General features: G+C 39.6%; 3 protein-coding genes across 3 annotated transcripts in view; 2 read left to right on the plus strand and 1 right to left on the minus strand.

Moving 5' to 3' along the window:
- The window catches only part of LOC136951594 (homeobox protein Hox-C6a-like), a 36,349-nt gene extending 25,761 nt beyond the window's left edge, over nt 1–10,588 (plus strand). The window contains exon 2 of the transcript XR_010877770.1: nt 9,992–10,588. The gene's annotated coding sequence lies outside the window, so the exon portion shown is untranslated. The remainder of the gene's footprint in view (nt 1–9,991) is intronic.
- On the plus strand, nt 3,940–5,681 carry LOC136951567 (homeobox protein Hox-C4a-like). Its single transcript, XM_067246048.1, has 2 exons — nt 3,940–4,378; nt 4,896–5,681. The coding sequence occupies exons 1-2, from the start codon at nt 3,940–3,942 to the stop codon at nt 5,273–5,275; spliced, it is 819 nt and encodes a 272-aa protein (XP_067102149.1). The 3' UTR covers nt 5,276–5,681.
- Nucleotides 10,589–22,031: 11,443 nt separating the features above from the next.
- smug1 (single-strand-selective monofunctional uracil-DNA glycosylase 1) lies at nt 22,032–24,276 on the minus strand. Its single transcript, XM_067241996.1, has 3 exons — nt 24,240–24,276; nt 23,680–23,986; nt 22,032–23,541 (listed from the first exon to the last, which is right to left on the minus strand). The coding sequence occupies exons 1-3, from the start codon at nt 24,260–24,262 to the stop codon at nt 23,011–23,013; spliced, it is 861 nt and encodes a 286-aa protein (XP_067098097.1). The 5' UTR covers nt 24,263–24,276; the 3' UTR covers nt 22,032–23,010.
- Nucleotides 24,277–24,505: the final 229 nt, after the last annotated feature.

Consider the following 24,505-nt stretch of genomic DNA (forward strand, 5'->3'; position numbering starts at 1 on the left):
CCTTGACAAAATAGATGGTGATGTTCTTAAAAAGTAGAGGACCCTTCGATAAACCCGGAATGTTACTGACCCTGATTTATATATATATATATGTTCCCTTGATATATATAACATATATCGGCATGTAGGACACAGTGCTGCAATAACATCCTATCATCCAATCCTGTATGTGTTATACATTACACACTAGGCTATGCGATTACCTATATCTCTACCTTCAGTTTCTGAAACTTTCTTTTCACCCCAAACACAAGAATATTTTATCAATAGCCTACTCACCCTCTTGTTATCGTGGTATTAGTTCCTTGTCTGTCTGACTGACATCGCTCTTGGATGTCTGGAGTTTTAGGGTTAGCATAATGCTTTTGAGTTGCATATAGGGTACTTTTTGTTTCCGTCTGTCTTTTTTCGTGGTTAAAACTTTACGAGGTTGTGTTTGCAAAAGGGCCTACAGCTCTGACCCTGAGTGGCTCGCGGGAAACACGTGATGCCATTAAACTAAGTTTTATGGTTTGGGAGAGCTGACAAACCTGCCTCTCAATGTATTTACATCATATATAATCTTAACTGTCGTGAATCCCAGCTGTTGGGAACCGTTATCTAAGTGGATGGAGGCGTATGAGGCGTTTAGTGGGGATTATCTTGCCCCCAACGATCAGCACTCTTCTTTGACTCAAGCAAATGGTTCCCAGACGGTACAGTAAGTTAATAATCTTGTTTCCTTTGCATGTAATGAAATAGACACCTGCCTCTTGTTGCACCCAGGGGAGCTTAATTAATATTGTAATGCAATATTAGCCTGAGAAATGCCTTGGTGAACTGGCGCTAATGCTTTCTATTAGACTCTTAACGTGGCAGTTTTTCTCGTCATCTCAGATTAGGCTACACTTAAATATGGCCTGTATAGCGTGGTGTAGGGTTAGGAAGGGAACAGTTGGAGAGGTTATTCCGGTATGGGCTTTGCGGCGGGGGGCGGGGGGTACTTAGCAACTTCCGCAGAAGATAATGTTTCTTCAAAATGTCTAATGACATGCTTATCTTAATTTAGTTATGCAGAAAATGTATGAAATCTTCCGTCACATGCAGATATTTCGTGTACATTGTCTGTAGCCTACACCTAGGCTATCTGGTGTCGGGCATTTCCAGTTTTAACACACATGCTTCGTACCGATTGGTATGACTGCCTTCCTCTATTAAGCAAGAGCTAAATAAAAGCACATGCACCGTAAAATAATAATTATGGACCTTTGATGGCCACCAGAGAAACAAGAAAAATGATTCATTTTGTGTTGGAATTTCATTATCGTTGTTCATTTACAGTATGAGCATGAGAAAGACAGAGTGAGAGAATCAGTTTTCATGTTGAAATTGACTATTTGAATCAAGTTCCAGTTCTGTTACACTAGATTGTGTCCAACAATCATGGAGATGAATGATAATTATATGATATTCCTACTATCTATCCTATCTACTTTCACAAACATTTTTGATTTGAGGTTTGTATGACCAGTCCTTGGTATGGTACAACGAATGACCTCAGGGTCAACAAGGAGGGCAGCAGACAGAGAATGAGCTATGATAAAATGTAAGGGGTTTTGACTCTTTCTAAGCCTCCAACGTAAAGCTCAACATTTTCATCTCATATGATATGCTGTGTGAAAACCTCTTAGAAGTTGCCAAAGTCAATTTCTAATTGTAATTTCCCTGAGTGGAGTACGCCATTCGCAGTAACCACTGTTTTCTCTGAACAGTCAGAACAGCATGCCAGCCAAACTATACATTTCTCACAGTACCCTAATACACATTTTCTGTTTTAAGATGTATTATCACTCAATTGACAACCACATGGCACTGATGATTCATAAGAATGCATATTCTGAGAAGGGATGTAATTAGTTAAGCATCGTAAATTGAGATAAAAGGAAGAAGCTATTTGTAGACATGTTGTTTCTTGATGCCTTACAGAGGCTAGTGTGTTCAGTGTAGCACATACCTTTTGTGGGTTAATCTGCGGTCAGTATGGTAATAACGAACACAATAAACCCTCGGATATAATAGAACGTTATTTTTCATCTGCACTGTCACGTGGCTGCTTTGTTTCTTGTTTCTCGAGACTGAATATTTAGTGTGTGTGTGTGTGTGGGGGGGGGGGGGGTACCCGCAAGGTTCAATTCAGGGCAATGATCAGATAGTATACACTTCTGACCCTCATCATGATTTATGCATAAGTATATAACGTATATTAATAGGGCTCGAATGGGACTTCTAAATTCAAACATATTCGAAAGAATCAAGAAAAAATAAAGATGCGTAAGTTCCAGACAACGTGTTATTAATTAATTCTGGCCAACATGTGACATTTGTTGTACTATTAAGTTGGCCTATTTTTAAAAGCTGTAGTTTATGGATGTTATAGGCCTAGTGGGAGTGGACTCTGCGATCTCGGTCCAGATCCATGTGTTTGCAGACCAAGCCAACTAACGTAAAAAAAAAAACGCAATGAGGTGTCAACGTGCACAATCTCTTACATTTCTTACAGCTGGTTATTGTTGAATGTAGTCGTCTATATGCACCCTGGAAAACCACCTTTGTGTTTGGCAAACCCAAATTAGCTTCGATTGGAATACCTACATATAGGCAATTCCATTCCAACTTGGCTTCTCTAAAACTCTTCCAGAACCATTAAAAGTTAAGATGTTGCATGATAAACTGAGTTAGGACTGCATGAACAAGATAAAGAGGGAAACTACAGGCCGAAAAATTATGTCCATCGTAAGTTAGAAACCTAGTGATCATGTGGGCGAATGATTTGCTGGTTGTAACGGCGTAATAAAACTTAATGTTCAACAAGAGTCCCTCAAAACCCTATAGGCGGTCACGCGGATGCTTGGAAAAGCTAACTTTTATGTGTCGTTTTTATTTTCAACGGATAAGAATCGAGACAGCAATGACGCCTATTACAGTTAACCTATGGTGCAGCTCATGCACACGATCAGTCTTTCTGATCTGACTGGACAGTGTAACAAGCCAGGCCCCATGTCATTTACATTTAGTCTATAACCACAACCTTTGGATTCAGAAGTGGCACTTTGAAGAAATAACACAATGTCACGATTAGGCTACAGACCATTAACAGGCCATGACATAGGCTAAGACAGCGTGCGTGTATGGATAATCATTAGGCTACATATTTACATTAAATAGCCTAGTCTGTCAATAACGTTTTAACCACTGATTAGTATCAGGTAGCCTAAACTGCTGGTGTAAAGTTTTTTTGTCTGATCTAAGCAGAAGGCCTAGCCTGTGATGTGCATGGTGAATTGACCAGGTTTTGCCAGGGTTTAATCCGCACAAGTGTGGATGACGGCGTAATGATATGTGCCAATCCCTAAAAAAACATATATAGGCCTATTGCATTTAAATTGAATTTGTAATACTTTTTTGGCTAACATTGTGGAATTGTCCTGCACATTACCAAAACAATTAGCCTACGTTTGTGTCTTTATTTTCCCATTTGTGATAATAGCCTATCTTGGTAGCTGTTCGGTCACATCATTCAATTGATGCTTAGGTTATATTATTAGGCTGCTAGCCTTCTTTGGTAGGATATTTTTCGAGTCAGGTATATAATAGGCGTTATGGTTAGCCTTGTAGTAGATTTTCGCCTGCCTGATTTCGACAATAATCCCTAACACCACACTCCTACTTTATTTAGTCCCTTCAATATGATCTTAAAAGTGTGCACCATCTCTCACACAAAGGATACAAAAAGATTGGTATAAATATGTGGTTCCTTATCCGGGAACTACATCACAGGCTGCCATTGGGTTTCAGTGTCACGTGGTTGAACTAACTTTACAGGGTCGCGTTGTAGTAGGAGGGCTTTATGTATCAGAAAAACGACAAAGGTAGAAAATTTATTTTCCACTCCAGAAATTAATGACCATGAGCTCGTATTTGATGGACTCTAACTACATCGATCCGAAATTTCCTCCTTGTGAGGAATATTCTCAAAATAGCTACATTCCTGAAAACAGCCCTGAATACTACAGCCGCACAAGAGGTACTGGCTACCAGCATCACCACCAAGAGTTGTACCCTTCGCGAGTGACCTACCAGGAGCGCCCGTATAACTGTGTAAGCATACCCGAGCCTGAGCCCCAGACCGGGCATGGCCTCACACATACAAGGAATCTACTTGCAGGGAAAGGGCAAGCAGCTCCCCACGAACCCCCGCCACCGATACCCACATCCCCTACAACCCCACCGACTGCGCCGCCTACATGTATTCAAGATACCCCGGAGCATCCCACCAGCACAGCTTCTACTAAACAGCCCGTAGTTTACCCATGGATGAAGAAAATCCACGTCAATACCGGTAGGCAAGCTGTGTTATTATTTTCTTCTCTGGATCTACCCTCTCTCTATTTCACTTGTACCCCTACTCTTATTTTAGAACGTCAGCCCATAGTCGACTCCTGCTTCGTACGTTATGAGAGGGGCCACTTTGAAACGGCACATATGAGGCGGATTTACGAGTCAGCATTGGCAATTACACCCGCCATAAATTTTACAGCGGAGGCACTGTCTGGACAGTCGTTTTGCCATGTGGTTTTTTCTGTTATGCATGTGTCAGAGTGAAACAAGAAGCAGAGAACAGAAGGAGGGTTAAGGAATTTTAGTATGTTAGTAGGCTAATGTTCGAATTAATTACAACATTGGTCTCTGCTGTTAACCTGCACCTGCAACCGAGTCCGAGAAGGTCAGGTACACTATTAAATGCTCCACACATCTTCCTTGCAGTTTCTTGAAGAATTCACGCGTGTTCACACCTTTATTCTGTAATTTCCCTTTCGTTTTTCTCTTTTTCCTTTGATTTTTTTTAAATCTCTCAGCGAATCCCAATTACAATGGATCTGATGCCAAGCGGTCCAGGACCGCATATACACGCCAGCAAGTCTTAGAATTGGAGAAGGAGTTCCACTATAACCGCTACCTAACTCGGCGAAGACGAATTGAGATTGCTCACACTCTGGTTCTTTCGGAGCGACAAATAAAAATTTGGTTTCAGAACCGCAGGATGAAGTGGAAAAAAGATCATAGGCTTCCCAACACTAAAGTGAGATCCTCTTCGAACACAAGCGCAACCTCTGGTACCAACACAGCTTCATCAGCCAGCACTCTCCCGCGTGGTGTTGGTAATACCCTGCCATCCTCCGAGGAACTCACTCGAGTGCCTGTTGTCGAACGAGAGCAGGATATTACACCGTTATAGACACACAATAATAGCCTATAAATGAGGGAACACAATTAATTATTTAAAGAGTATATCATTCTTTTCTTTTCTTTATTGTTCCTCGTGCTGTCATTAAGCTAAACTATTGTTCTAAGTCCACGGTTAGGCTACACATGCATGTGAGCATGGAATATCCTATGGTAGGCTACTGTGAAATATATTTATACGGTTATCAGGGTTTTAATTTATTGTGGTGTTGATTTTTTTGGTTTAGTGGTTTGACTAGGCTATGATTACTTATAGGCTAAATCAAAGTATTCGCCTGTGGCAGAATACGTTGATGTAATGTTCTTCCGTGCACAATCATTTTATTTATTCAATGAAAATAGTTGTAATTTTCATCCCAAAACCAAGGCCAATGTTGTTAGTGTTTCGTGACTTCAGATTTGTGGTTTATTTACTATTTATTAAAGTATCCATTGTAAAATGCAGCAAAAGTGTGTTTGTGATCATTTTAGTGTTCAATACAAAGTGAGTGTCAAAATAGTAGAACACGTTCGAGTCGCAATTTTTCTATATTAGTAGTATTTATGGTACACAGTTTAAAAAAAGTAATTCATAAATATTCCCTTTACAAACGATAAGTGGTCGAGCAGCACCTTTGCCAATGTCACCAGAAATATTAATGGAAAACTTCCCTTATAGCACAATTCAGCCTGCTTTAAGATGGCAGAGATTTTTCAGAGGAGACTGCGAGATAGGTCTGGTATTTCTCACTATTTCGGGTGAGACAGTTTTTCTGACATTATCAAGAATGGTGTAGCACAATACTGTATAGACCTAAAACAAAACGATAGATTACAATTATGAATTTGAACCCAAACATGATCTGATTACCAAGAAAACTAATGTCAAACATTTTATGTTAATCCCAATGTACACGTGAGAAATTAAGTGAAAGCCGGAGTGGTCATTACTTTTGTATGTAGGGAACTCTCCAGATGTCCACCGTTATGCACAACTGTCATCCATGATCTGTTGAGAAATGAATGCGTATGGCGTCTTTTGTGCATAAACGCAGTCTCGCAAGGATCTCCTTTCCACAAAGCCAAGTCTCCCTTGCGACTAAAAGGGTAGGATATATTCTTCAGAGCGGTTATTAAAAGGCACGGGTTCAGGAAGGGGTCACGTTTGTTTGCCAAGACCTTCGTTTCAGACCGGGACGTCTGACAGTGACTTTTGTATCCTAGGAACGTGTGTGTGAGCTTGTGTGTGTGTGTGGAGGAGGGAGTCGGGGGGGGGGGGGGGGGGGTGACTCAATAGATGTCATTAATTCCTTCTATAAGGGGGCACAGGCGTTCACAACTTGATGCTTTAAGGTTAAGGTTACTGTAGCTTATACTTTTCAGATATTTGCTTTAAATTATTTCGGATTTTGCCATATTGGACCACACGACTGTCAGTTAAACATGTCCCAATATTTTATCAGTCACTGTTTCAGTGCGTATCTTCTTAGTTTGGTCAAATCTGTAAACTGGAGTCATTCAGCCTCTTTATTTTTGTTTGTTTTCGCCTTGGTTTGATGGCGTATGTGTAACACCGGCAAAATAACCTAGGATGGTACTATATGAGGAGACGTTTTGGAATTGCCTTGGTGTACGAGTAAGGATAAATATTTAAAGACCCAATGACATGTTTACTTGTAAATTTGTGCCTGGCAACCAAAGGGGTCATGACCCTACTTACGAAACTCAATTACACTTAACAGGACAGTGAAGAGAAGAAAGTAGGCTAGGTTACAGGATTTTTTTAAACTAGTGGTCTAAAATTTGTTTTTCAGAAACTTGTTAATGGTTTTATCATTCAGAGAATCTCATAGGCCTATCACAAGTGTTTCAAAACAATTGAATGTTTTGGAACTGTACAGACTTCTCATATTCCTCTTGATTTGTTGAGTCTCGTTTATTGTGCTGTCTGATGTTGGGCTATTTCTTTTGCAAATGGGAAGATTTTTTTAAACTACTTTTTTTAACTGCCCACATTTGCAATGTGAAGACTAACCCTAGCTATTGCGTCTGCATTATGACGACAGCATATAGAGTTGAAATAGAGGTCATAAAAGCGACTCTCAATTCTGATGTTATAAATCTGACTTATCTCTTGTTATTATTCAAACTCCGCAATGCAACAGTTTCCTTTTCCAATAAAAGGTCGTTCACCCGGATGTCTGAGTAGCCTGTGTGTGGTCATTTAAAAATGTACGACGATAAAATAGAAAATCTTATCATGTACCAAATGTCACCTTTGGCAAGATGAAAGCGCACGCCTCAATCAAATGATCTGGGCCCGGTGTCCTAATGCACCATTTTAGGAAGTTAAGAAAAAATATTGAATGGCATCAAGAAGGCTTAACCATTCATTTGATTAATGCATTTTAATTTAATTTATAGAAAACCTGATTTATAGTCTAAATTAATATTGTGTAGGCTAAATTCACTCATGAAGTTTTTGCAATTTAGACTAATATGTCAATAATTATACTAGCCTACATGAACAGCACTGTTTTGTGGTAAATACCTTTAATATACTCTAGGCTATTTAAATGCGAAGGACTGACAAAATCGATATTGTAAAGGATATAGCATAAAATAAAAAGCCATGATTGTAACTTTGAGTGTAATTTAAAAATCAAATGGCACTCAATGCCTATGGAAGCGGCCCGGTGCTGATTCAATGCAACTAGTAGACTAGATTTAAGATAGATATAACCTAATTATGCTAATAAAAGGGTGAGCCTATAGGTTAATGAGATGGCTTAAGCCTATGGTGGGAAAAGGGCGTAGAAATCTGTCATTTCAGGCTTAGCCAATTTATTGGGGCATAAAAGAGTAGGCCTTATGATCCACAATAGCCCGTAGCCTACCATTTGTTACGTTTAGTCTATGGGAACAGGTTGATGAAATAGGCCTAAGATGCTGTAACAGTAACTGCTTTAAACTACATTTACATTTAGTCATTTAGCAGACGCTCTTATCCAGAGCGACTTACAGTAAGTACAGGGACATTCCCCCGAGACAAGTAGGGTGAAGTGCCTTGCCCAAGGACACAACGTCAGTTGGCATGACCAGGAATCGAACTGGCAACCTTCGGATTACTAGCCCGATTCCCTCACCGCTCAGCCATCTGACTCCCAAACTAGACGCTGCTTAGCCTACAAATGGAAAAAGAAATTGGGATTAGGAATTGTTTATCTTAATTGTAGGATTGTTTAGACCTATAAATGACACAGACACACCAATTTAATTGAAGCAATCAAGCAATTCAGTAAAATTCCAATAACTCAACATTGCATGGAAATTGTCATTTTGATTGGGAATTCTCCATATAGGCTTGTTATGGACTTTTCTTGTTCCCAACATGTACCAATTGAGACAAGATGGTAGCAACACACAAGCTACCTTCTCATCATATGTTATTTCTAATAACATAGACGATAGGCGACAGACTTAGCCTATAGGCCTATTGTTTTTTTGTAACTGCATCAATTGTTCATACCTCAACAATCACCTGGAGTGGTGCCTACATTAAAAGGATTCAATATGGGGCATTATCATAGGCCTAATTGTCAATCAGGTAGCCTAATAGCATAGCATGCCTGAATGTGCCTATATTTCACTTAAAGGAAACATACTTATTGTATTTGACCTTCTACAGCCTATTTGAACTTATTTTATGATTAAAGATTCTATTATAAAAATCTGATAGTATTTTCTGTTGCTTGTTAATCGACTGTTTCCACGCTTTTTTCCTCCTTCTGTGCTGCATTGTTTACTGCAATAGACCGCGATGGACTCATTAATCTTACTCCGTCTGCTCCGAAACAGCACCATTTGTATGCATGGTTATATCCACAGTCTTACTTGTCCATTTGTTCGTCTTAAAATCCTCTCCACTACCTAGAGTGCCTGATTCCAATGGGCAATGTGATCATGTGACTTGAGGTCTATATAAATAGCCTAAAATAAATAGTATAGCCTACATATAGAGCCTAGTTATGTTTAAAGACAATATTCGCGAAACGGTATGGAGACATGGTACAGGCTGAGGGAACTCGAGGCGCTGGGAGACTGCAGTAAAGATGATTGATTGTCGCCGTCGTGGTTCACACAAAGTTCACCAGGAAAGTATGCTTGTGCACGGGGAGGGAAGGAAAGTAGAACTAGAGCTTGCTGGCTCTTTAAGGCAAAAATAATATGCAAGATCGATGCAATAAATACGTTTGTTTTGTGCATAAATAAGCATGATTATTAGAACAGTGACTTCATTTGTGGTTAAATTTCCAAGTAGGCTAAATGGCAAATTAGTTAAGTAGTCCCAACCTACCATAAATCCATACAAAGTGGTCCAGATATGGCTAACCGTAACAGGGCTTCAGCAAATATAGAAAATAATATAGGCCTACCTGTGACATATCTAATACTAAGCCCTAGGCTTTTGACATTTAGTTTCATTACTACTAAAATGTTGTCTGTTTCAGTCAAAACATTGCTCATCACTGTAGCCTATGTATCAAATATTTGGGCATTTAAGCTTTCAAATGGTTTGATCCGATTCCTCGTGGGAAGTAAGCAATATGGAAAGAGTGAGAGCACTGAAACGCAGGGTTCTTCATCCGTTCTACATCAAATTTCTGTTTCCAGATCAATGAAAAGTAATGTCCGTTCTCTTTGTTTTTTTCTCCTTCTCTTTTTCCAGGCACACACTCTGCAATGATCAGTGAAGAAAAGCTTATCTGAGAGGCACCTCTATGATCAAGCCATTCCCATCCCCTTTGAACGGCCACCATATCACTTGTGCACTGGGAACGTATGAGGAATTTTACTTGAGGGCTCCTCTTGACCAGACCTTCTTGAGAAATTTGGCAGAGAACCAGTCAGACCTGATAAGAAACTCAATTTAGAGGCTGGCCATGCAGCCATAATTGTCATGTTGTCTCTTGACAATTTGGGCTTTGGGAATCACATTTTAAATGACAGATGATTGGCTACAATTAGTGTATTCACAAACACATCATTCAGATTTCATAGCTAGTTCATGTGTAATCACTATGCATATGTTTAAAACATAATTCATAGAATTACAGAGGTAAAAATCTTTAAATTGTCCAGTTTGATTAATTGTTAATATTGTTGACATCGACCAAAACACTCAAATCAAACCCAACTCCAACCAACAAACACATTCACTTTGTTACTTTATTATAACCATGTAATGTGGCATTTGAATGCAAAAGAAGATATCAGAAATGGATGTTTACATGTGTAAAAATGTTAGGCTAAATAAATGTCATAATTAATAGCCTCTCTGTGTGCCATCCTTTCTTCCTTTTAAACAATCATGAGAGTTAAAAATGAATATCTATGATCAGTCCTCAATTATGTACACATTGTAATTCTCAAATTATGTATTTTTACTGTGCTCTTTAAACAAATTGTACACATTATTTTTTTCTTTCTCTCTCTCTCTCAGTGTCTCTCTCTCTCTCTGTCTCTCACGGTTTCTCTCTCTCTTGGTAGGCTCTATGCGGATGCTGTTATTGTACATACCCCACTGCATTATCATCCATCACCTAAACAGTCAGAGCTTCAGGCTTAATGGTGGAGTTGGCCTGCCGATGGCCCCTGTTTGTGACAGTAGCAAATGCCAACTGTGCACTCTGCACATCACGCTCTACCATTCTAATTCTGTTATTACTGTCATTTAACTATTAATCTTAGTCATGGGAGAATACGATGTGGAGGAAGAAATACATAAAGACAATTAATGATGCTCAATCTACAAAGTACAACAAAATACAAGGAAAAACCCTTTCCACACATTTAATGAGTTAGAATTGCAAATAAAAAAAACTATAATTGTTTCAGAATATACTTTGTTGATAATTAAAAATCTTCAACTCTGAGTAGAATGTAGCAATACATTGATGTTGCTGGTATTGCCTTTGTAAGAATGCCATTTACAGCTTTGAAACTCTACACAACCTCAAATGAAATGATGATGAATATTATTAGAGATCAAACATATTACCTTTTAAATGTTTAAAAGGTTAAACCAGGGAGACACAAATTAATTGTTTAATGCTGTATTATTTAGCTAGGTCAAAATATCAAACAAAGTCCTAGATAAATAACTATCATTTAATCTAATCCAATTCAGATTGTAGTTATGTAAATGTGGGAGCGGGAACAAGTGGGAGAACATTTCTGTAACACAAGGTTCTTACCCCCAATACTATTAATCAGTGTAAAATGTATAGGGGAATGCTACAGGAAACTCCCAATGACACTTGACAAACAAGTGTTTCCTCTGTTTGTTGATTTATGACTGTTTGTTCTTGTTAGTCTGACAAAGCTTCCACTCGAATCGCAGGTCGAGCTTCATTGTATTGCGCAAGGGACTTAATTTACATTAACAACAATGTCTGTATTAACAGTACAGTAATTTCAGAAACACAATATCATTCTACATCATTATAGGAATTATGATATGTGTGGTTAGGTAACAGCATGACTCTTTGAGTAAGAGCTATCATTATTTGCTACAGTACCCAAACTCACATATGAATCAAGCCCTTAAAGAGGATTGCGAATATTACATGAATACTGTTTTCAAGCAAGAGCTGTTTGTTTTGAATGCTATTCAACCACAAGCAGATTTCTGTATATATATATTTACATATGAAATCCATGGGTGTTCTGGTGTCCTCTAGCACCTGGACTGCAAGAACCTACACCAGGATACTGTTTGTGGATTTCAGCTTTGCCTTCAACACAATCATCTCAGCTCTGCAGCAGGACAAGCTCCACCTGCAGGTGGAAACCCAATTTCCTGTTTGACAGGAAGCAGAACATGAAGCTGGTGAATCATCTCTCTGCACCGGTTCCCTTCAGGGATGTCCTCACCCCCGTACTCTTCTCCCTGTGTACAAACAGCTGAACTTCCAGTCAGTCAGTCAAGCTCAGTGAAGTTTGTAGACAACACCATCCTCCACCATCCATTGGGATCATCTCTGGTGTGGATGAGTTTGCCTGCAGGTGGGAGATTGACAATCTGGAGTCCTGTTGCATTCAAATTAACTTGGAGCTCAATGCTGTCAAGACAGTAGAGTTGATGGACTTCAACAATTATCCAGCCCCACCCACCTCAATCACCGTATGTGACTCCCCAGTCGACTTTGCTGCCACTGCCAAGGACAAGTGCAAACTGCAGCATATAATTTGCTCTGTGGAGAGGGTGATCGGCTGCAACCTGCTATCCCTTCCAGGGCCCTGAGGCGGGCAGGAAAGATTGTGATCAACCCATCCCTCCCTGGACATAACCTCTCTGGTCCCTCCCCTCTGGCAGCAGGCTGTAGTCCATCAGGACCAAAACCTCAAGGCACAAGAATAGTTTCTTCGCGCAGGCAGCTGTCCTCATCAACAAGCCCCAGGATCCCAACTGACTCTCACTGTTATCCATGCAGAAACAAACTTTTTTTCTGTTTACCCTAAGTAGCCCTGATCCGTCTCCATAAGTGTATACCTGTTCACTGGGGAATGTTGAATATCTTTGTCTCTTTGTCACTTTTATGACATCTATTTATTTGTCTGCTTCATAACAATGGTGTGTGAACTGAGGATTTAGTGGGGTAGATGGGTCATAATAACTCAGCTCATAGGGCCCATAAATCCAGGAAAATAGACTTCCTGTATTGCTTACAACTGTTACTGTCATATCAAAGGAGCACGTTATCACAATCAATGATTTAATAGCACTCCTGTTAGGCAGGGGATTTCTGCCAATTACTGTTGAGGTAATAGCACCCCAGGCATAGGAACCGTCAAATATGGGCCACATCATGTCTAAAGGGACAACTAGATGTCACTGAAGGGACAGTTATCTAAACAAGTATTATTATAATATCAGTAACTAAAGTAGTGGAGGTATAAGGATAGATCACTTCTGTACTCATTTTCCAATGTGGGATCACAACAACCTATTAGCTTTGAAAGATATTTCTCTGTTTCTCAATTCAATTCAATTGAATGATGCGTTATTATCATGAATGAGTGAGCGTTGTTGTCAAAGCCATATGATATTGAACATATATAAATAATGATACGTTTACATTTGTAAAAATAAAGAGAAGAATAACTGCAATAGTAAACATAATTGGAAAAATAACATTTAAAAAACAATTATTTTTAGAAAACAAACATGATGATGACATTCAAAGTCAAATATGTGCATATACAGTATAAAAACGAATAATATCTTTATCACCTGTATTCATTTGATGTTATATTGCTAATTGTTCTAAGAGGTCAACCTCTGTGTTCCTCAGTTTTTTTACAAATCCTTTGTGATGGAGGCATTCAGGGTCACTTTGTGTCAAGTGAATCCTAACTTTTATGTCCCTTTTTACTATGCACCATGCCTGGCACCATGTTAAAACACTGGCATTATAATGCCACTCTTTTTCCTCTTGACCTCCCTACTTCTTGGCAATCAAATAAGAACCCACTCCTCAAACTTGCACATATTGAAAGGAATACTAAGGGGTATGTATCGGTGTAATGAAGGCTCAGATTTAAACCAATCATCATCTTCACAAGCGGAACAAGCACTTGCTCAACTTTAGTGGTGTACGTTCTACCAGTGGTAATAGTCATCTGTCATCTGTTCGTCCTCCCTAGAGTTCCCAGGGTCGAGAGATGGACAAATAATGACGCCTGGTGCTGCTCTGGGGTCAAACAGGAGACTGTGAGGTCCTGCATAATCTTCAAGGGGCCTTGTCAGGGTGATAAGGAGCTAACGGACTACACAGAGAAGCATCCTCAAGAGATGCTCATGACATGATGACCATGACCTCCTTGTATGATCTTATCCCATTTTGAAACACCAAGGTGATTGTTATTTAGTTTGTCATTAACTCAGCAGTTACGCAACAAATGAAGGTTGTAGGTTTCTGAGGGAAAACATTTGATCTGCAATGCTATATGCGTCAAGGTTTGTCAGAACATAGGACAACGTCTTGGAGGTTTAAATGTTATGTAAACAAATGGTAACTCAAACCTCTGAAAGAACTTACAGAGGACTGGATCTGATAGTTTGTGGTCAGTTTGAAGGTTTTTCAGCATGTCGAATACTTGCTTGTCCTGATGTCACTCCACATTGGCAAGGATAACCTCTAAACTGATTCGATTTTAGAACATCTTTTACAGACAGCATTTGAGGGACAAGATGGAAATACACATACACACAGGCATACACACCAGTCGATTTTCAATTGTACAGTCAGTTGGAATGATTTATGATCCCATTTCATATTGAATAGTAATCCATTGTATCATTAATTTAAATGAACTGAATGGGTTTGACTAATATTTGAAGAATATAATGTATCTAACCTTAGAAGGTGTAGCTGTATATGGGTATGTGTGTGTGCATGCAGTCATGTGTGCGTATGTGCGGCTTTGTGAGATACCATTCTGCTTTCAAGTGATGCAGTACTCAGTTAATTAAACACAAATGGAAAGGACAAGGAAGGAAGGACACATTTTCCCCCTGCTGCTCCAGATGCAGACGATTACAAACAAACACTATTTCCTCTGTGAGGCAGTGCCGCGATCGACTGTGAGTGAATTAAAATTCAGATGGTAAACTGAAAAAGCTACCGAGATTTATTTATTGAGCTCCAGGCGGGAGAAACAGGAGCAGGGAGGCAGGTGAACCCTGAACGAACCCAAGAGCTGTCACTGAGACAGATCTGCTTATCATGCAAATGTAAGGAGTGAGCTATTGATCGCAGCCTCTAGGATTCCATTAGCCCGCCCAGCTGGGACCAAAGATGTGCCTCAGTGTTGTACCCATGCAGTGCATATTGCTGATCATTTGCAAATGTATATCAAATCTCCCTGAAATGGCCTCCTGAAACGCAATGCAAACAGACCTTATCAGATGATGGCAAAATTGAGAGGAATGGGTCTCATGATAAGGATGATCATGGTGAAACTAATGGTAATGGTAAATTATATTCTACAATAATAATCCAAACACATTAGTCAATTTTTATCTTATTTATTGATTATCAGTTTTCATATTGGCAATACAAAGAGGCAAATGAGCTATTTGAAACCAAGTATACAGAAAATAAACACAACCACATTTAAATATTTCTGTTGAATAGATCCATTACTTACACATTTTTGAAACTTCACAATGTCCAAAAATGTCCTACAAATCTGGAGCCAAGTACACAATGTACAATTTGTGAGGGCTCTGAATTGTTTGCTCAAGACATGAAGAGGATAATCCCACACAAAGACAAATACATGTATTTCACTGCCTGGAGGCCGTGGTCTCCAGGCAGGGTATGAACAACTGTCACATTGCTGATTGGTTTCTTACAACATGAAATGTGAGCGAATTGAAAGTGAATACGAATATGTGATAATATATATATATTTTGTGATCTTTTAACACTTGTAGTGTTGCATAGCCTATCAGTATCTACAAAGGGGTAGAGGGAGGACAAAAGAGCTATACACTCAAGTGCCACTAGAATGCCACCTCTGTTTACGGCCTGATACTATGTGTATATAGTTAAAACATGCCATCCCTGAGCTGGGAAAGATGCATGGTATCTGCATTAACACTATAGTAAATGGCAAAATGCCAAGTGTTAGCCAGTGGTATGAATTACTGAAGTATGAAATTATCTAAATGACATATTCTGTTGCAGGCAAATATCCAACCAAGGGAACATTCAAAGCGTGTCATTCTAACTGTGTACACGGATTTCCATAGATGTACTGAATTAAAAACTTTTATAGGAATTATTTTCAAATACTGCCTCATCAACTCCTCTATGCTTAGATGTTCCCCATAACAGAGGTAGCGGTCAATCATTACTGAAAAAGAAACATTTGAATCAGCCAAAAACCTATAATGGGAAAAGTGTTAAATGTGTGATTTCCATATGAAATGCAAGCAACTAACTGTATGAGTTATAATTGCTGTTTCTCTAATTTGTTTGAGAACTATACTAAATGTAGCATTTATAACTTTTATCAAATGTGTTATTTCTTTTTCCAGGCTATAGTAACTAGACTAAACCAATTTGAAGAGGACCATGTCTTAGAATGGGCCTATGCCACCAAAAAGGATTTAGCCTGATTGGTTCGATTTTAAGACAAAACCATGTTTTAATGAAAATGACCCTCAAAACTCGGAAATACTGTTATTAGGACATATGGAACAATAATTGTCATTGTGCAACAAGTTAACAAGGTTTTTTCTTACCGTTCGAAATGTTTTGGTATCATGCAACACTCGCTTAACGTCCAATTTGGATCAATGCTCCACACATCACATTAAACTAAATTAAGACAATAGGTGTTGCAAGAATAAAGACTAGAATAGCCTGACTCCCTTGCTGATACTGATGCACCTCTACGACACGTTTGACTTCGTCTATCCTCTAAAACTGCGGTGAGTGTTTTCCATTGCAATGCCATTCCAAGAGCGACGTCAGTGCAAGACTAAGGATCAAATTACAGACGGCTTAATATTGTAACACACGGATGACGGACTAAGGAAACAGAGCGGAATTATTCAGGTAGGCCTACAAAGACGTTGGGAGCATCATTGGAAGCAACAATTTACAGTTGATTTGTAGGTAGGATATCGCTCGTTTTAAAAACTTTGAAATCCATAGCATGGTAGAATTTTACTAAACGTTAATTGTGTGTGTAGAGAATCTACTCAGCTTTGAATGACCGTGTTCTAAAAATGTTTGTAAAAGTAGGTCTATAGACCTACTTTTATAGACCTTTCCAACAAACAAAAATGCCTAATTGTACGGATTAGTTAAAGGATAGGGTTAGGGCTAGGTTATTGCACCTTCAAGCGGTGTGACATGGGCCATATGGCTCATGATGATGAGAGAGAGATGCATGTTGTTTTGAAAGAAGTCTTTCCTGACAAAACCCTTGTTTTACCGGACATTTAGTTCGCTAAACAGAAATTGATTCACAAAAGAGATGGACTTACAGAAATCATAGTTGAATTAATTACGTTACAAAAAACATATAAGTTTCGAATGTCTTGACATCTCAAAAAATGTGTCTTTGGAACCTATAGCAACCACAGAAATATTGTTTAGTTTCATTTTTCGTCCAGCTTCTGGGCTAAGTGTGTCCTAAGAGCCTGATGGTAGGCATACTTGCTCCCTGGTTCAACTTCGACCTCTTGACCTCGGCTTCCCATGGGACAATGTTGACCTGGTCATCAAGATGTAGGCTAACACTAATTATAAAAATTATCCAAATTCACTTGTTAACTCTCTTTAATTGGTGTCTAGGCCTACCTATGTAATGCGGTAAATTAAATGACTTATGAGAATGCCATCCCATGACATGTGAATTGCAGCCTGCCCTTCATTTGAACTCTGAAATGAACTGAAATGTGTGAACAGCTAGCCTACACATGCACACAAAGCCCATGCACACATGCACAACACAAAAGTGTAAGAAAAAGACTAATAGTGCCTAACAGTAGCCTAATCACAATAGCCTACCTATTGTTCCTGCGGTTATCATAATGACAATGTTATGATTATTGTTTTTGATATCCTACTTTTAGCAACAATATTGCTTACATCCCTAGTCTCTCAAATTGTTCGAGGTTATTCTCAAGGTAAAGCAGGCACATCAGAGTTTATGGATTGACTTGAATTTGGATGTTTAGTATAGGCTTTATAGGCTATAACGGCTAGTAACAGGTAGTATAGGCCTACGATTTGAGACACTGGCTTTGGTTCAGACTAATCAATGTTGCCGAGGTAGAGGAGTAATGACCGTCTTGTTACATTAGTTCATTGATCCAAAATATAAACCTTTTATTAATAGTTTAAGGGGAGCACTTTATAACATCAACTTATGGAACTACATCAGTCATTTTAATATTATGACCTTCATAAGGCTGCTGAAATAAAGCCACAGTAACAGAGCTCCGGAGCAGTTTATCCTCAATGTTGACTGACTTGATATTTCATTTTCAGGCCAAATGAAAATGAATGAAGCCGTGCATCGGAACTGCGAGAAGAGACTTTGAATCTCCTCTGTTGGTCCGCTATTTCGTTAAAGTCATTGTGCATGTGTGTATGCGTGCATGCATGGTCATTTGTTTATATTGTGAGCTTATGAAAATATTAAGCCTCATGTCATAGCCCCCAAAATTGCCTGTTGTTTTTTCTCGTCGAAGAAATTGTGGTAAATTCAGAAACGTGAATAACGGACCAAAAGGCTCGGTTGTTGATGTCAGATGATATAAGGGTCCCTTTTTCGCAAACCTAACCCTATTTTTCCTGCAAAGTATGCCTATCGTTCAAAAATAAGGAGGGCACTTCTAAAGCCATAGTATTTTTGTGATATTTTGACATTCTTTGACATTCAAAATTCTAAATTTGTATAGCCCCTATATTTTTTCTAAGACTTATGTGCCCCGAAGCAACAGTACTTCACATTTAAGCCTATACTTTCCCTCATTTAAAAGCCTATGATTTATAGGTCTAGTAGACCTAACCTATGTGTTTGCACAGAGGCTTATGGACTGTGGATTTTTCTGCGTATCACAACATATGCTATATTGTCTTCATATGAACTAATGAAAGAGTATGACTGGCGGATTTTTCTTGGCCTTAATTTGGGCCTTTTGTCTCACAATATTGCAATATTTATTTTGCCGAAACAAAGCTTCTGGTTTTGTTTCAGCCTATTTTCCACGCAACTGATTGCGGCAATTCATCCTTCACTTGACGCAGGCAATAGGCACAACTTCAGCAAGCAGAACAAACGATAAGATATAACGTAGTGCACATGTTATAGAATTTTTGCTTAAGAATCAGGATAAGTATCTTGTCATTCATCCACCCAATTTAAATGCCATATCCTCCCCCTTCTTATCACCATACATTTATTTTTAATGGACATTTGAAAAAGCCAAAAAATACATCTGATTGCCACAGACCTTTTGCCTGTGTTCTATAATAAAACACAATTTAACAATAGCCATTTAAGAAATTGGTTCACTGTCTCCTCCTTACCTCAACCATTTCTCATCTGTCAATCTAATCAAAAGTATAACATAGTAGGGCAGCCATTTATAGGGGTTCTATCAGGGAGACAGCTCATCACTCAGAGCAAATGAATAAAAGAAAACACTACTTCAGAAATACCATCAGTAAACTCAGAGAGATCATTTGTTAGTGTGGCTTCACTCAGTCTCTGAGGTACAAAGAGCAGTACACACCAATGAAAAACTGAAACCATTGTGTCTGAAGTCAAGACAGCAATGCTGCCTCGAGTATATCCATTACCATAAACAAGTCTCTTTCCTTTCTGATGATGCTTAAAGTTGAGTAAATAAATACTTATCTGAAAGGAATTTTTACACCTTTACAGGCTGAACACACATATATACACAGAGACTTGTACGAACACGAACAAACATTCACAATGTGACATTAAGTACAACATCCACACTCACTAAAGCTGTATTGTTTGTGTTTGGGTTGATAGTCCTAAAATGGCCATAGATAGTGAGTGAGAAGCAGAATGAGGTCTCTGTTTGAAACAGCACAGTGCTCTTTCACTGCATCTAATGACCACAGAGGCATAATTAAGACAAACTCTGGAATAAATTAGCAAAGACATTAACTACAACATCAATAAATAAACCACTAATAAAAGTGAGTGTCACGAAGAGGGTAGCAGATATGGGTAGTGATTAGGACGGTGCAGTGGAGAGAAGTGACAATTCATCTGTCTCGCTTTGTATTTATTTGATACACACTACAAACAGCAATGGCATAAGAAATAAATCTTATACAACTGTGTGCATGAACATGTGTGGTAACCACACAGTGAACCTTCTCTGTTCCTTTCCTCTGCTGATGCACCTAATATCCATGGTCTCTATGAATGATCTGTGGATGGCGTGTGCACCGTCCTGCGGTTGAAGAGCTCTTCAAGATTGATAGAGCTTTGTGGCCACAATGAAAAAAGAACTACTGAAGAAAAATAGAAGTCACACTAGACTTATAAAATGTTTTATGATAAGCAAAACACTTCAGAGAATTACATTTATACAATACAATTTTAATTAAATTAATTACTAATGAGAACATTAATCTGACAAGAAAGTATCCAATTCAGTTTTGCGCATAATATTTGGTATATGATTTCATGTACACAAAGATTAAAGCATGAAAAAAAGAAATTAATCCAGTCTTCAGAACATGGTGGAAATACCATTACATTACAGGTATAAGGAAAAATTGGGTAGATATTGACCCATTAGACAGATTCAGAACTTGAGCTTTACTAGGGGCATTAGCTTTTCATATATCTGGTTTCAGCCCTCTCACAGCCTCTCCCTTTCTCCCCCTCTGCAACCCCTTCTCATGTTGAGAGGACTGTGTAGAGGTTATCAGTTAGGTGTGCCCTCTCATGCCCTCGCTCTCCTTGTATGATGGGCAGCTCTGGAGAATAATAAAGACTGATGATGCTGATGTTGAGCCATACCCCCCACCCCACCCCAACATACACCCATAGAAACGCTCTCCCATCTCTACCACTGCAACCCCCTATCATACTCTCTTACAGAGCCCCTCACCCCTTCATTTATCACCCCCTTCTTCCCTCTCTTGCTCTAATTCTGGTTTAATAACCACTACCTCCATTCATCACAGTATCGATGGCTCTGACAGGCTAGCTGTGGCGCGGCAGCTCCCTCTCGGTCCTTTTGCACATGGCTGTGGGGTCACCAGGAGGTCACACTGTCAAGTAAGAGCGACCCTAGACCGTTGTCTTTAGCTAAGAATATTATTTACACAAAGAAGGATATATAGGCATGCTCACAGAATGAATCAATTCCTCCTATTTGATAAACAACAAGCAAGCCACAAATAGAATGTTGAAAAAAGACAGGTCTGACATTGAGAGCAGAAGCTGATTACCTAATCCATAAATAAATATCATCTTAAAATTATGCATTTTAAGGGAATAGATAATATCATATGATTATGCATACTATGTATATTCTCATTCAAAACATCTACAGGAAATAATGTGCCACTGCATCTCTAGAACAAAACCCTCAAGTTTTTATCTCATTGTTTAGCAGCATAGCTTGGCTTTGTGGCAGAGACAGGCCAGCAGCTAAACTTCACCCAGGCCGTCTGTCAGGGCTGATACTACAGCACAGGGACTGCTGTGTTTGGACTTGTGTTTGTGTGTATGCATTATACTTCAGGACTCTAATCCACAGTGTCTCAGTGGCAAGGCTTATTGTGCTAATTAATAATGCGACAACGAACAGAGAGGGATGGGAATCATTAGGGAGCTGCAGCTATTCTCTCAGCTCTGTAGTGGTGCATATTAGAGTGTGCATGTGTATGTATGTGAGGAAGAGAGCGAGTTTTTGATGACAGTTTTTGATGTGCATGTGTGTTTTTGTAATAAAGGTCATTCTGCACCTTGCCAATCAAGTCTTCCTCCAACAAAAAACACAGGTAAGATCTTCTGCCTCCTCTCACACCTGCACCCTACCATGGGAGACGGGTATAGGATTTATTCACTATCCAGGAACAAGACAAACAGCCAGTGCTGCGCTGCTCAATGCCTGGATCTGCTTCCATAGAATGGGTGCATAGATGTTCAAATCTCAATTAAAAACACTCAATGTTCGTCATTAGAAAGTGACTAAATAAAATACAACTACTATCTGTTTCCTTGTTCTGTTGTTACCTCAGTGCACTTTGGACACACATACAGTATAATTATGAATGTTAGAATGAGACCAATGCACATTTATTCAGTACTGATCGGAAAGAAACAACATGTACTGTATAATACAATCAATACAATTAGTGATATGATACTGGAAAATGAAATAAACAAAAAACAAATATATTGTTAATACTTCCCACTTAGTGAAACACAAACGGAGATGAAAGATGGATTCAGGTTAATGACAGAAAAGCATAGGGGACGTGGTCAGCGGGTATCCTTGCTTAAAAGAGGGTGCTATGGTAGCAAAAATAATCTGCTGAGTGGTAGTGGTTGGGTGCCAAGCAGAATTTGTGGGTCTTGCAAAGAGGAAACAAAGACACCTCAGCAGATGGGTCAGGGACAACACATCCTTAAGCATGAAATACTTACATGCCAAGGTCAGGTACTATCCACTACTACATTGGAGCTATACCATATGATTTCAGGTTCTCTCATTAATACATTAAGTAGGTAGAGGCCTGGTAAACAATGAGCTGTTGCAATAATGCCAACAAAATAAGTGTAATCTCAGGTATCATACACAGCAGCACAGTTAAATTAATTTAAATTTGCTTGCCCAGTGTAAAGAATGTATACAGTATCTCTACACATTACAGTTCCTAATGGGATACACACACAAAGCGGTGTAAAGTATGCTTTCATTTCCCAAGAGCCTTTCAATTATGATGTAGTAAATGGCTTGGCATTGTCTGCCAACAATACTGTCCATTTAGAAGTGATGGTGTCATATTGTCTGACCAGCAATGGTAACAGAATTGAAAGTCATTGAAGATAAAAGACAAATAGAGTACATCCAAGTCTCAAGCTGTAAGATGAGTACACCATCCATTGCAGATAAATGACATGGGTCATTTCTCAAGGAGGCTGATTGACCAGAGGTTATGTGTTACTCAGCAGTGATAGGACACCTAGTTCAGCCAGCTTAGCCTGGGCTACTGCCTCCCAGCCTTTATTGGCCAGCGGGTTCCTGGGGGAAGGGTGCATGACACCCTCCACGCGCACCTGCATGCCTGCTGCAGCGAGGGCTCTGCGGGCCCTCTGCTCTGCTACTCGGCCTACCCCAATCACCATGGAGATGCCTAGCACCTCCACTGCTTGGGACAGGGCAGTGTCACACAGTGCCAGCAGAGTGTCACGTTCTCCAGCAGACAGCTCAGGAGGAGTCAGGTTCTTGCCAGAGGCACTCATGAAGATCAGAGGGCACAAGTTATGTACAAAGCAGTGGCGGAAGAACACCGCTGGCTCCCCGCACAGTTTTCTGAAGAAGCCCCAGAAACGGGCACCGCTTACTTCTCTCTGAGTACAGGACAGGCCTGTGATTTGTCGCTTTGGATGCTCATCGGGGGGATGCCCCACCTTTCCTGTGATCTTCAGCCAATCACGCACAGAGTTCACCTCTCCAAAAGGGACCTGAGAACAGAAACGAAGTAGAGGACAGTAATGTATGTGTAGCTTTTGCTCATCTAGCTGTATAGCTGATTATTTACATTCATATTGGAATGCACAAGTAAATTATATTTTAAGGAGGGCCAATAACCAAATTCTCACCCCTGTTTGAGCCATTCCGAAAGGTCCGGGGTTCATCCCCAAAAAAAGAACGCTCTGCCCCCCACCACAGTACTTTTCCACGTAACAGCGATGCGTGTCCCAGGCATACTCTAGCGGGTTGTAGATGTAGCGCACTGGATCACTGAATGACAACCTTCGAAGGTGGGCGTTTAGTTCCAACTCCACTTGCAGAAACCGTGATGCGGCTATTGCAATGTTACTGTCCGACACAGTGGGAGGCAACAGCAAGCGAACATCGCCTTCCTCTTTATGCACGCCCTGTCCCTCTGCATCCATCTCACCAACCCTTAAGAGAATAACAAAGCGATTCATTCGGTGGTGGGTTTGGACAAACGCTGGCTAACTAGTTGTGCAAACTAATTTTCTTTACTGAGTATTCCAAAAGCAACCTACTGTAGCTTTTCAAATTGTGTGCTGGGTGACATATCCAACTAGCGTTATTTATCCGAGCTATATTCCACCATAGTACTGATAAATACGTGTCAGATTTCAAAGCTCGTCAAGTGTATTCAACAAAAAGCTAATGTTTAATCACTTACCTTGAAATTTCATTCTTGTTCATTCTTGTGGGCGTCTTCCGGCAACAAATACGCCAGCGAAAGGCATTCTGGGAGTAGGAATTGTAGACGTCTACATCTGCATTGGCTGTTTTATGTAGAGAGCGCCATCTATCTCTGAAGTCGGCACGAAGCTCAGGAGACACAAAAACATCTTGGTGACCTGTTTGCTAGCAGAACCACATTCAACCTTTCTCAGTCTCTGTTTCACTCTTCTTGTCCTTTGTATGACCTCGAAGCTACAGAAC

Source organism: Osmerus mordax, chromosome 1, assembly GCF_038355195.1.
Source record: "Osmerus mordax isolate fOsmMor3 chromosome 1, fOsmMor3.pri, whole genome shotgun sequence".
Lineage (NCBI taxonomy): Eukaryota > Metazoa > Chordata > Actinopteri > Osmeriformes > Osmeridae > Osmerus > Osmerus mordax.